This window comes from Arachis duranensis, chromosome 10, assembly GCF_000817695.3.
Source record: "Arachis duranensis cultivar V14167 chromosome 10, aradu.V14167.gnm2.J7QH, whole genome shotgun sequence".
NCBI classification, from domain to species: Eukaryota; Viridiplantae; Streptophyta; class Magnoliopsida; order Fabales; family Fabaceae; genus Arachis; species Arachis duranensis.
In genome coordinates, this window is record NC_029781.3 from 2,321,700 (window position 1) to 2,335,757 (window position 14,058).

The 14,058-nt window shown below is 31.3% G+C and overlaps 3 protein-coding genes and 1 non-coding gene across 4 annotated transcripts in view; 2 read left to right on the forward strand and 2 right to left on the reverse strand.

Moving 5' to 3' along the window:
- Positions 1-903: 903 nt before the first annotated feature.
- On the forward strand, positions 904-3,587 carry LOC107468361 (uncharacterized). Its single transcript, XM_016087639.3, has 7 exons — positions 904-1,225; positions 1,318-1,384; positions 1,471-1,501; positions 1,610-1,750; positions 2,393-2,418; positions 2,525-2,580; positions 2,662-3,587. Exons 1-7 carry the CDS (start codon positions 933-935, stop codon positions 2,687-2,689), a joined length of 642 nt encoding a protein of 213 aa, XP_015943125.1. The 5' UTR covers positions 904-932; the 3' UTR covers positions 2,690-3,587.
- Positions 3,588-4,685: 1,098 nt separating this feature from the next.
- On the reverse strand, positions 4,686-4,758 carry TRNAE-CUC (transfer RNA glutamic acid (anticodon CUC)). Its single transcript has one exon. It is a non-coding gene; the product is annotated as a tRNA-Glu (tRNA).
- A 417-nt stretch (positions 4,759-5,175) lies between these two features.
- LOC107468383 (GDSL esterase/lipase At5g45950) lies at positions 5,176-8,911 on the forward strand. The gene is made up of 4 exons (XM_016087666.3): positions 5,176-5,562; positions 6,093-6,226; positions 6,744-6,977; positions 8,328-8,911. Exons 1-4 carry the CDS (start codon positions 5,274-5,276, stop codon positions 8,760-8,762), a joined length of 1,092 nt encoding a protein of 363 aa, XP_015943152.1. The 5' UTR covers positions 5,176-5,273; the 3' UTR covers positions 8,763-8,911.
- Positions 8,912-10,405: 1,494 nt separating this feature from the next.
- LOC107468364 (GDSL esterase/lipase At5g45960) overlaps positions 10,406-14,058 on the reverse strand; it is a 6,621-nt gene continuing 2,968 nt past the window's right edge. Inside the window, exons 4-5 of the mRNA XM_052255157.1 lie at positions 10,913-11,198; positions 10,406-10,824 (exon numbers count right to left, since the gene is read on the reverse strand). Coding sequence (XP_052111117.1) covers positions 10,631-10,824; positions 10,913-11,198 — 480 coding nt within the window. The 3' untranslated portion in view covers positions 10,406-10,630. The remainder of the gene's footprint in view (positions 10,825-10,912; positions 11,199-14,058) is intronic.

The following is a 14,058-nucleotide window of genomic DNA, read 5'->3' on the forward strand; positions in this document are numbered from 1 at the left end:
ATAAAGTGAAATTAAAGTCCAACTTCCCTTGCATAAAGTAGCGTGCAGCACTATGGCAATCAATCAATTCAGCTGCAAATTTTTCTCTCATGTTTCCCATGCAATAAATGGCAATTTAATGAAATTTGGAATCCATCACATGGTATAATGCTTGTATCCGTTGGAAGCATGAGGCAAATGTTAACATTTGCTTTCCTGATGGATTTGAAATCAAGCATTGGATCTTAAGCATATAACACAGTTGGGCTTGGAGCAACCAAAATCATTCTAGCCCAAGTAGTTTATTTTCCATTCAGCCACAAGAAACTAACTCATATTAATGCTGAATATTTTAATCATTGGGCTAGCAACATTTCCTTTTATTTCGGCCCAATTTAAAACACTACATTGTCTTAGCCACAATGATCACAATAAATTAATATCAAGGCTGAATGTTCATAAGCATATTGGGCTTACACCAGAATGTCATTTTCGGCCCAATATTAAAACCTGCAACAATATTATTAATGAACATCAGATTAATAATTTTGTAATTAATTATTTTTAATAATATTTAGTCATCACAAATATTAATTTAGAGTTTTCCAAACCCATCAATATATATTATATATATTTTTTATAATTCAGATAAACAGTTAAAACAACTAGAATATCGATGTTCTCAATACACTTGAAACTCTTCCAGTACTAAAATTACAAGATACCATATTGGTTTTCCAAAACTTCGATGCTACTCTAACTTCAACATTTTTGTCATCTCTGTTTTTTCTCACCAATTTAACCAACCAATATATTTTTTTGGTCGGTGAATTGGACAACCCCAATCCTAGGTACCCCAATGAATTAGACAACCCCCAATCCTAGATATACAATACGCACCCACACACTCCTCGTATACTAGCCCAATCAATATTTTTTTCCAAAAAAAAAAGATGAAGCCCGTATTGAATGTTGTTCCACGTGTGACGGTGGCAGTAACTGCAGCGCCAGCAGAAGGAGTGGTAGTATCTGCGCGTTCAAGAGGAAGAAAGCCACTGCGCGGAGTCGCACGCCGGATAAGGTCCAAGCCGCTCACACTCACAGTCAAAGCAATGCGAGCCGTCGTTCAGCGAGTCGCCTCCGCATCCGTCGAGGTTGAAGGCCGCATCGTCTCCGAGATCGGCCCCGGCCTCCTCGTCCTTGTCGGAATCCACGACTCCGATTCCGACGCCGATGCCGATTACATGTCCTCCTCCACGCTTCTCTCTCTTCTTGTTCTTTTTATGTTTCTTCAAAGCTCCATTTTCTTACTTCTTTTACTTTTTTTTGTTTCCACAGATGCAGGAAAGTCTTGAACATGAGGTTGTTCCCTAATGAAAATACGGGAAAAGCATGGGACCATAGTGTAATTCTATCGATATCTTCCTTGCTATCTTTTACAATTCTGATTGTGAATTCATATTACAGTGTGCGTATCTTGTGTTTGTGCAGGTGATGCAGAAAAAATATCAAGTTCTGCTTGGTATTATTTACATTCTAAACGTTGATTATGGAAATTGGCGTTTCCTTTTCCTTTTCCTTTTCATTTTCATTATCAGCTGAATGATTATTATTAATTTGTATGTAACAGTGAGCCAGTTTACCTTGTATGGATTCCTCAAGGGTAACAAGCCAGATTTTCATGTTGCTATGCCTCCGCAGAAGGCCAACCCCTTCTATGCGTCTTTAGTTGACAGGTTCAGGAACACATATAACTCAGATGCTATCAGGGGTATCTAACTAATATCCATCTTCCTATTTCTATAAATCTGTAATAATCATTTGAGTACTAGCAATGCATGGTTTTCGTTTTCCATTCATGTAGTCAAGAATCAATTTTATGTAATTCATGAGCTTACACCTTTATGATACTTACAGTGTATTGTAATGAAAACAATGACATAGACCTTCCCACACCAAACAATCTCTAACTATAGTCCTACTGCTTAGACCTAACTGACTAGAGGAATGGTCTAGGGTGGTTGATGGCCAAATATGGCAGTGTATGGTATAGTGTTCTAGTATACCCCAGCGTTTCAGGGGAATCCATGGTTGTGTACCCCATTGTTTTTAGAATTGCAAAAATGATTCACATTAATGACTTGTGTTTCCTGTCCTGGCCAACAAAGATGAATATGCCAATTCTATCTATCACACTCTATATCAAAATCAAGTTATTGTTGGTTTGAAAAAAGTTGTTTATGAAATCATATCTATTAACTTATCAATAGCAAAATTATAAATAGAGAACACAACCTCAAAGATTCAAGTGTGCCTATTTGCTGCTTACCTTTAACAAGTGCTAGTTGTAGTCCCGTTGCTTTGCATTGATTCACTTTTAGATTCTGCTGAAGCCATCTAAACTTCTATGCAGATGGTGTGTTTGGAGCAATGATGAAGGTATGTAACATCACCCAACTCTTGTGTGAGGTTTCCATTGTTGTGTGATTACATCAAATGCTGCCTCTTATTGGTGTAACAATCCTCACCCTTATGATGATGACAGGTAAATTTGGTTAATGATGGACCAGTTACCATGCAGCTTGATTCACAATCGTCCAAGTGAGTATATGATAATATTAGTTTTGATAAAAATATTTGCTTGTTTCATGATAACAATTCTGTTTAAAATTCATCTTTCAGGAATACGTCTGACACAGCAGAATCTTGATCTGCCTTGATGAAAAATGAGTTTTGAGATCCAACCAATTTTTTCGGCAAAATCATGTAGGACATGGTCATTCACATGGGTTTTGTTGATCATTCTATATGAAGCTCATTATCTGGTACTGGAAATCACTTATCCATCTTGGAGCACTATTTCAGCTCAAGGATGCCTAAGGTTGTCCTTGCCCATTCTGTTTATACGGAAATAGAGTTTGTATTCTTTTTGTACTCACTAAAGCCAGATGATTACCCCTGTGTGAAGGGCTAATGGCCTTATGACCATTATATTTGCCAAATTGTATTTTTAATGTAGTCTGTTGTAGACCCATATTTTGGACTAAATCCCCGTAGTGGTCCCTCAAATTCACGATTTTCACCATTTTAGTCCCTCAGATTCAAAATTGAATATACTAGTCTTTGAGATCCAATTTTAGGCACCACATTGGTCCCTAAATGCTTTCCAATATTGAATCAACGAACAAAATGCTTAGCTAGCTTTGACTTGTCACGCTAGACACATGGCTAAATAGTATCTTTTCGTTTTAGCTCTTAAAAAGGACAAAAGAAGATCGTTTTGGAGAATGAAGAGAGACATAATGATTTACACATCATATAAACTCTTCTTCCTTTTCTCGTTTTTACATTGTTTAATGCCAAAATGAAATGACGTTATTTAGCCATATGTCCAGTGTGGCAAGTCAGAGCTAATTCAGCACTTAGTTTGCTAATTCAGTATTAGAAAGGGTCCAGGGACTATTATGGTACCCAGAACTGAATCTCGAAGATCAGTACAGGTAATTTTAAATTTGAGGGACTAAAATAGTAAAAGTTGTGAATCTGAAGGACCACTTTGGGGATTTAGTCCATATTTTGTAATAAAATTTTCGGTTGGTGTTACTCGATATGGATGGTCCCATTTTTTGTGTATTCTTGTGGCATGAATGCTTTATGATATTCACAACTACCTAGTTAACGAGCATACTGATAGTCTCTCCTACATATTTCAGCCATTTTGCAGTACCAGATCATTTTGACAATAATAATGTCATCACACATAATCCGTGATTAGCTACATTAAAATGGATTGCAGATGCTTCATGTATTCTTGATCTCTTGTACAGTAACAACAACAAATAAATTCTTAGGCTCTAAGGTCGGCTACCTATAGCAGTCGGTTTACTACTACTGCAAATAGTAATCATGCATGCATCCTATTATTTCAAAGGCCAAAAACCAACTGTTCTTCAAAGACAGCGAGCTAAAACGGATCAAATCAATCTATCACGTCAATCTAAACCCTACACGGGATTCTCAACTGCCTTGCCAGTCCATTTTGCAAGTGATCCCACCAAATATGAAGCATCTAAGAGTTGATAATGCCAAATATCATGCTGTTAATGTCGAGGTAAATTAAATGCCCTAAAAACAATATCCATCTACATTGCTTGCATATCATAAAGTAGCTTAGATATTATGCAGAATGCATTGATTTCGTTAGTACTATTGGGGACTTTGGGGAGCAAAGCCTTCAATATTTGTTCCAAACTCATGTGAAGGGTCCTACCATAGTAAGAACATAAGCTCACATGTTATTTGGTGCATTTTTAATAAGACTAATGATTTCCTGCATATAGTTCTTGCTTTATTAATTATTAGCCTCTTTTATGGATATTCATAGATCATTGATTTTTTAACTTATAAAGAAATTCCTTTGCCTATTGTGTTTCTTTCTTTCGTTAACTGACGGGTTCTCCTGTTAGTATGAAAACGATATCATACCCAAATGAATAAATAATGTGCACTATTCACATACATAAAAATCAAGGATGCAGTTTTGCATTATAGTAGTCAGTTGTTGAACAAGAAGAAAAAGTAATATATGCATTTATGAAGAGCTAGTAAGCTACTGCTACTTGAACAACATTTTACCACATTTTCTGGTAGGCCATAGATCATCATTAAATATGGTGGGGACAAGAAATCAGAAAAAAATTATTAAATTCCGTTGCCGGGACTTGAACCCGGGTCTCTCGGGTGAGAGCCGAGTATCCTAACCAACTAGACTACAACGGAATTTTGCTATTTGTTGCAAGTTGCAATATATTATTTAAACTTTAAAGATACAACATGCTATAAACATTGAAACTGGGAAAAATGCAAAACAAAAACAAAAGAAAATGTGAGCCACTCTGAAGTGAACACATAAGAAGTTATCATGTGGAGTGTCCAGCAAGGAGCAAGGAGGATCAGTTTGGAGCTGTCTTCAAATAAGGAAGGGATCTCCTGAGTCCTCATTATTATAGTGACAATAGTCTTAAACTTTTAATGCTGTGTAGTTGATTTTATAGAACCGAATTATAAATGCTCTAACTACCTCAACAAATTCTTACCTGGCGAATTTAAAGAACGGTGTGAGGCTACTACTATATCATAATATCAACATCACTTTATTAACATTATTATTATAAGTACTCACCTATGAAGGTGGGGGATTTCGCTTCATCAATATCACTGAAATATCTAGCTACTTTCTTGCGGGTCCTTCAATTTCTATAGAGTTCAGAATAGAGAGCTTGTTCCATTCCATTATGGAGTTGGTGGTGGTGAGAATGATGATAATAACAATGGCATTAATAATAATAATGCCATTATATTATTCAGTAGTTGCTAAAGTGGACATTGGTCTCGTGAGGCAATTGGCTGCAAAGAACAATGTTTCATGCATATTGGTTTTTGGAGACTCAAGTGTTGACCCTGGCAACAACAATGTCCTTGGCACCACCATGAAAAGCAACTTCCCTCCTTATGGCAAGAACTTCTTTAACGCCCGCCCAACCGGAAGGTTTAGTAATGGCAGACTTGCCACTGATTTCATTGGTAATAAACACATATTTATACTTTCATTCAATTGATTAAGACCTTAGTCTTTTCTAGCAGTTATTATTATTAGAACTTAGAAGTAGTATCTATCATTATGAAAACAAAACTTAAGTAGTGTTGCATGGGACTTTCACATTTAATAAGTGCTAAAAATTTCTTGACAGATGAAACAAATAATATAAATTCATAAATTTATTGTATATGCTAGCTAGTGTTATGTTTCACCTCTATATAATAGAGTATCTGTACAATGTGAAAAATGGGAGTGTAGGAATATTCGATTCAGACAGATGTTTATTATTCTTGGTATTCGGATGGTTATTCTGGATAGTATGGGTGTATTGTGTTTGAGAAATTAGTAGTATTTTACTCTGAATGTTCATTTTTTAACTCATATTGGGTCAAATAAATAGTCCATTGTATACATTGTAAAAATACTCCATTGGCTCCATAACGGAATTCGTATTCAATAATGTACAAACTCTTTTAATTTGAGTCTTACTTCTTACAAACACTTGTATACACAGCTGATGAAGCAATGGGGTTCAGAAAAATAGTTCCACCATTTCTTGACCCAAATTTGAAGCTAGAAGATCTGCCATATGGTGTTAGTTTTGCATCAGCAGCTACAGGTTATGATGATCTTACTGCCAATATTTCGGTATGACATTCTAATCTATATATGATGACCTCTTAGTTAACTTAGGTAGGGTTTGTTTTGAGGTATTTGGACGGAGATTGTAAGACTGAGACTCAGTATTATATTTGTTAGTTTAGAGACTACTACTAAAATTTTAGTCTCTATCCTCAAAATTTTAGTATTTCATTACCTCCAAAAAGTAGGGACACAGACGATTGAAATTTTTGGGAATGAAGACTTAAATTTTAATAAAATTTTATATTTAAAATACCTTCATTTTAATTAATTAATTCCAACTTTATTATTTGTGCAAATTAAATTAGAACTTCATTCTTATTTCGGTCTCTATTTTCCACTTTACACCAAGTACAATCCTGACACTTATTTCAATCTATGTCTCTCAGTCTCTATCTCCAAGTCATGGTCTCTCAGTCTCCATCTTTCTTCCAAACCCTACCTTAGCTTCTATATTACTATAACTATACAACATACATATATTTGAAAATTAATTTGGAGTCTATTTAATTTGGTGAAACAGAATGTTCTACCAGTATCCAAACAACTAGAGTATTTTGAGCATTACAAGATTCACATGAGGAAATTGTTGGGAGAGAAAAGAGCTGAATTCATTATAAGGAATGCATTGTATGTGATAAGTATGGGCACAAATGATTTCCTACAAAACTATTTCTTGGAGGATACTCGCCCAAAGCAATACAGCTTGCAGAAGTTTGAGGAATTCTTGCTCTCCCAAATGACTAAGGACATTGAGGTTAGTTAATTCCCTTAACTTTAATTAACCTCATTTTTTAGTTCCATTTAGAAAATTTGATAGCTTATACAGTAGTGTCCTACTGTCCTTGTGCTATAGGAATAGGAAACTATTGTTTGCAACTTTACACAAAGATATTATTGTTTTGCTACATTGGAGTGGTGGACCCATCTTAGTTAGGCCATGGTCTCTTGAGTGAAAAACATGTTCAATAAATGCTCTACCACTGTGGCAGATTGTTTGAATAAAAGTGGGATATGTCATGGTGTCAATTGTGATCTCTCATTCTTCAATGTTTTCTCTCTCATATTTAATTTTGCCCCTACTTATAAAGTTAATGGTGGGAGATCACACTGTATTTCCTCAAGTGTTAAAAAAACTAGAGAGGATCCATTTCCGATATATCATATGTCTGATTCTGAATTAAGAATCCGAGTTAGGTGGTTAGAAAAGCTAATATCATTAAGTTGGAGACTTTTTGCTAACGAGTGCAGAGCTAAAATCTCAAGTGATGTTGTTTAGTATCATTTCTTGCCATATATTTTTTGAATAGGAGAAAAAAATTATGTGGAAATATTATTACATAAAAAAAATCACACTTAACAATATCGAAAAAACTAAAAACATCTATTTCCAATCCAGTATGGTAAAGTCTAAAGACCTGGAAAGAGACTTATGGACTATATATGGCTTATAGGTAATATAAATTGTTTAAAACATTTAAATTTTTTATTAACTAATATTTAATTATTTTGTTACTCTCTATAATTACACCAAATTTGCAATTAATTTTGTTTCTTTCAATTAGGCTCGTATACTACTTTTAATTTTGTAATTAGATTTTTTTGTGTCAAAAAAATTAAAATTAATGAAGTATTTTTAAAAAAAATATATGATCAAAAGATCTAATTAAGTTATTAATTATGGATACTTTCAATTTGTGGAAAAATATTTCGTTAACTCTAATATTTTTTTATAATGGTAAGAACCTAATTATAAAATTAAAAACAGTATTGAGATCTAATTTAAAAAATATATAAAAATTTAATTACAAAATTGATAAAATTATAAAACCCAATAGAATAATTATCCTTAGATTGATTATAGACAAACCCTACTTTGTTTTCCTTTTTTTTTTTTCTGTCTTACACAACATACAAATTCACTTACATAAACTCCCATTATTAGTACATGAATTGTATATTCTTCACTCAAGACTAAGACTCAAACTCTCATACATCATTCAATGAGACAGGTAAGTTTAGTATTTTGTAACATGCATGTCTATATTTTTTTCCTTTGAAATCTCATGCATATCTATTTTTTGATGTGGATACAAATACAATGCAGATGATGCATAGGCTAGGGGCCCAGAGGTTAGTTGTTGTTGGGGTCCTACCACTTGGGTGCATTCCACTTATGATGACCCTTAAGAACACCAACACTTGTGATCCAACTTTGAACAATGTGGCCCACTCATTCAATGCAAAGCTATCACTCCAATTGGCCCAATTAAAGGCCCAATTGGGCATGAAGACCGCTTATGTTAATGTTTTTGGTATGATCCAAAACGCAGTATTGGACCCCAAAAAATACGGTTTTGTGGAAACTACAAAGGGATGCTGTGGAACAGGGTTAGTAGAATATGGTGATTCATGCAGAGGGTTGACTACTTGTTCAGATCCTGATCAATACATCTTCTGGGATGCTGTTCATCCAACCCAGAAGATGTACAAGATTATCGCTGATGAGGCCATTGAATCCATCGCTAATGAAATTGTTTAATGCATTTACACCACAACCAAATAAATATAAATATGTAATATGGTTAGTTAGTTGATTTGGTGTGTGGACATTATTTCTTCAATTTGTACCAACATTACTTAAACAAATCGTTTTGTCAAGTAAAACCTACCGTGCAAGAATAGCCATGATTTCATTTCCTTGCTATTTCACTGTTTTTAATCTACAGACATCTATGTAAGAGGCTTGGTTCCCTATACACAAAACAAAACAAATACTAATGTGCTTCTTAGAAATTAAAAAAAAAAAAGTGTTCTTTAAAAATTATTTTGTTATTAAAAATAAAATAAAAAAGCGAAATAAAAAATAAAGCATTCTAAATTTTGAAAGCTTAAATACTAAATTTAAAGGCAAATGCTAATGAGTTCCGCAAAAATTAAGGAATCTAGCACTCTTTAAAATCTAAAGTTTAAATTTTAAACTTTAAATTATAATTTTAAATTATAATTCTAAATCCTAAAACTCTAACCAGTTTGGGTAAACAGTTTAATTAAGTTACTTTTGAAAAAGTAATTTAAACAATAAATGATTATATTAAAAGTAGCTTGTAAATAAGTTATTTTGTTTTTAGATTTTTAGTTTAAAAGTGTTTATTTTATAGAAATGTGATAAAAAGTAATTGTATTATGATAGAAGTAATTTTTTTAACTTCTCTATAAGTTCCTAAATAACTTGTTAGAAAGCTGCAATTTAATTTTGAAAATTACACCAGACATTAATATTACTACTCTTCATAAGTCAAAAGTTAAAAAAAGTTACTTTTGAACATTCTCAAATGGGCCCTATTCTAAATCTTAAATTATAAATTCTAAAATCTAAAAATCTTTGATATAAATTATAATAAATAGAGAGTTGAGATTTGTTTAATTAATAAAAAGCATAATACTTCTTAGTTAGTAAATAGCATTTAAGGATGATTCAAATCTAATTCATTCACATAAAATAAAATAAAGAATCACATTAATTAACAAACTCTCCAATGAACATTGAAAAATGAATCGCAAAACATAACACAATAGATTTTTTTGTTATTTAGACTACTTTATCACAAATCTAAACTTTTTTTATGGGTTTATTGCTGCCCAATGAATTGTTGCATGTATAAGACAAGATTCGAATAACAACACTTTTAAGCAGACAAGTAAGCTGAACACTCGACTAACCCAAATTGATTACATAACATAATAGATTGAGTAAAAGGATTTAGAAAATAATTTAGGTCACATAAATTCACGACAATAATTAAAGCAAAATAGAGAAAAACCGTTTCGAAAAAGCAGGCAAGTAAAATAAAGGTAAGAAGAATAAAGGTTACACAAATAAAATAAAAGGGTAGAAAAAAAAAAAACGAAAGCACACAAGAAATAAAGGGCCTAATATAAGAGTCTTCTATATATTTCAACCATGTAAAACTTTTTTATCTGACACATATCTGTGACCTTTCTATTTCTGAATCCTCTGTATGGCTACCAACTTTGATGCCATGCCAATGTTTGCAATTTGTTAGTATATAAATAATTTTGGTAAGTTGTTGATCACAATTAATAAGATTATGACTTTATTTCATACAATACAATATAACAAATACAATAGCATCACATGATGTTGTCCCAAACTCCCAATATATGCATGTCATATACATGTGCCACTTTTCTTTAATATGCAAGCAATTTATATGGTAGAAATAATAACATGACTATTTTATACTATATAAATATAACATACACACATGCACTGTCCAATAATAGAGACTAATTAACCTCATATCATTCCATTTGAAATAAAATACAAGAAGAATAGCTTTTATTAGATGCCATATATAACTTGGAAGGAAAAGTAGTCATTAATTTCTAGCCGTTGATGATGAAATCAATGGTGGGGAGTTTAGCCAAGAACAGATTGTGATATGCTTTATCTGTTGGGTGAATTGAATCCCAGAAAACATACTTGGATGGATCTAAACAAACACCTGAAAACTTGTTACACAGTACTGATGCTTCAATATACCCACTTCCACAACACCCACTATCAACCTCATCAAATCCTACCATAGAAATAATATATAATGTTAATTAGCACAAAATTAATTGATACATTAAAAAAATGAATGTTAATATACTTGTGATACAAACCGAATTTTTGAGGTGCTTGGATCATTTGGGCTAATGGGCCATATATGTCAACATAATAGATTTTAGTTGGGGAGGTAGATATATTATTATTATTGAGGTGGAATTGAAAAAGATGTAACTCTTGTTGAAGGAGATGGTTGTAATCTCTTGCAATGGATGAATAGTGATCGATGCAATGACGATGGAGAATGTCATTAGGGGAATTTAAGGTGATCATCAAAGGTAAGCATCCCATTGGAGGTACTCCGGCAACTGCAATTTTTCTACCACCTTCTGCCACCACTTCCTGATCACCAATTTAGGAAATTAATTAAATCCGTTATTCTTTATAATGTAAGCTAATTAAGCTACCTAGGATAATAATTAAGAAGACAACATATTAAACAACTTCAATTTCTTCTTATTTATGAGTTAATTAATGATGTAATACTAATACAAGTTAGATTATGAAAGTGTCAATTTTCTCAATCAATTAAACTCCTATATATTTCTGATGGAAAAATATAGGTAGACAATGAAAATACTAAATAATATGAATAATTGATATATCGGATGTTCATTTCAGTCTAATATTGATTTAGGTGAGTAATTTGGAGGTGTAATGTGTTTTGATTTGATTGGTGGTTGTTCATATTGTTCAAAAAAGTTATTGATTACCTAGCATTATCCATTTCTGATTTGGAGAATGCTAGTTAAACAATGACTATTTTGAATAACATGAACAATCACCAATCAAATAAAAATACACTATACCCTAATTTAATGCTACTAATTAAATTTACTCTTTTAACCCTATTAATTCATATTGTTCACACATTGTTCAAAAATATTATTGGTTACCTATATTTTTCTTTCTGATTTTTTCTATAATTCTAAACCTTAAATCCTAAATAAACAACTATACTTGAATTACTTAAGGTAGAAACTCAGGTGCAGTCGATTTCACATGAAATTGATAGCTAAGAGCCGATAGATGAAGATTTAGTCAAATCAGTTAAATCATCTAATTACTCTCAACTATCAACTTTACGTGAAATCGACTGCACTTGAGTTTTCACCATTACTTAATTAATATATATTTCTATATATTCTCTACGTTTTTTTTTTTTTAAGAAAAATTCAAGATAGGTTACATCCCATCAAATTTGGCCTACTAATTAAGACAGAAACATAGTTAGAGACTCAATATAGATATTCGAAATAATCCAAAGGTGTATGCATCATATTATACCTAGATTATATAATTATTTGGAGGTATGTGTACAGTGTTTAGGAAAAGGTAGATGTAGCCACACAAATAAGCACATAACCACATTCATGAACATATTGACATAAAAGCAAATAAACCAAATCCAACCCTAAAGAAAGAAACCTATAATGGGATGCATATCAATGCTTCTTTCATTTCATGGCCCCTCCTAACTAGCTCCTCCCTCAGCCACACTCTTTACAATTAGAAAACTACACTACAACAATAACAATATAGATTATTTTTTAGGATTATAATGTGTAAAAGAAAATTAAAATTTGTCAAAAAAATAAATTTTGACACTATTTTAACTATGAAAATATGTTAATAAAAGTTTTGTCAAAAATAATATTTTTAACATATAAGCGATTGTGAAAAAAATTTAAATCTTATTTTGATAAATATTGGCTGTCAAAAATAATTTGTTAAAAAATTTTGAGAACATATTTTCTGTGATACTTATTAATTGTCAAAAATACTATTTATTTTGACATTTATTGACTATAAAATATTCTCTACAAAAAATTTTAACAAAGAATGAGATGTGATCTTGAAACAAAAGAATAAATTGAGATTTTGAAGATAAAGAATGAGTAGTATAATCCTAAACTGAAAGCAGTGTGATGTCAAAATTAACAGAGCCCAAAGAAGAAAAAAATAGTAGAGTGAATTGAAAACAAAGAGTGTCAAAGTTGAGGAGTAATTTTCTACGGTCAAATTTTTTTGTCAAAAAAATAAATTTTGACACTATTTTAACTATGAAAATATGTTAATAAAAGTTTTGTCAAAAATAGTATTTTTAACATTTAAGTGATTGTGAAAAAAATTTAAATCTTATTTTGATAAATATTGGCTGTCAAAAATAATTTGTTAGAAAATTTTGAGCACATATTTTCTGTGATACTTATTAATTGTCAAAAATACTATTTATTTTGACACTTATTGACTATAAAATATTCTCAACAAAAAATTTTAACAAAGAATGAGATGAGATCTTGAAACTAAAGAATAAATTGAGATTTTGAAGATAAAGAATAAGTAGTATAATCCTAAACTGAGAGTAGTGTGATGTCAAAATTAACAGAACCCAAAGAAGAAGAAAAATAGTGGAGTAAATTGAAAATAAATGAGTGTCAAAATTGAGGAGTAATTTTCTACGGTCAAATTATTTATCAAGAAAACATAGAAAATTTGACATTTGTGATATTTGTCAAAAATATATATTAATTTTGATATTTAATTATAGTGTTAAAAAATAAAATGTTAAAATAACTCTATTTTCTTGTAGTGAACTCTACTCATTATAGTTTTTATGTGGTCAACCAAAATAGTTATTATAATAAAATCATTCTTTAATAATTTATTTAATAAAGTATATTAATATATAGATAATATTTCTTTTATCTTAAATAAATTTTTTAAAAAATTACAAATAACTTAAATTATATTTAATTAAAAAATTAAGTTTTAATTTAATTGACTTCATGTGAAATTGATATTTGAGAGCTGTTAAATACAAATTTAGTCAAATAAATCAAATCATCTAACGACTCTCAGTTATCAATTTCACGTGAAGTCAACTACATCTAACTTTTCATTCTACATGAAAGTTCACGTTAACGCGTTATGATTGCTAGCTAGTGCGGTGGTCCATTTAATTATTTATTATATATTTACCTACTTAATTAATCCTATACAAATTTACCTGCGATCCATGGTTCATACCATGTATATATGGACACAGTGAAAAAATTTGTGTCCTTATTACTACTAATAATGTGTTTCCTTTTTACTCTAGTTATAGCTAGTACAATTAATGTAATTCATATTCAATATATATATGCTTGTTGCAGTACCCATATATATATATATATATATATATATTAACGTACATAAA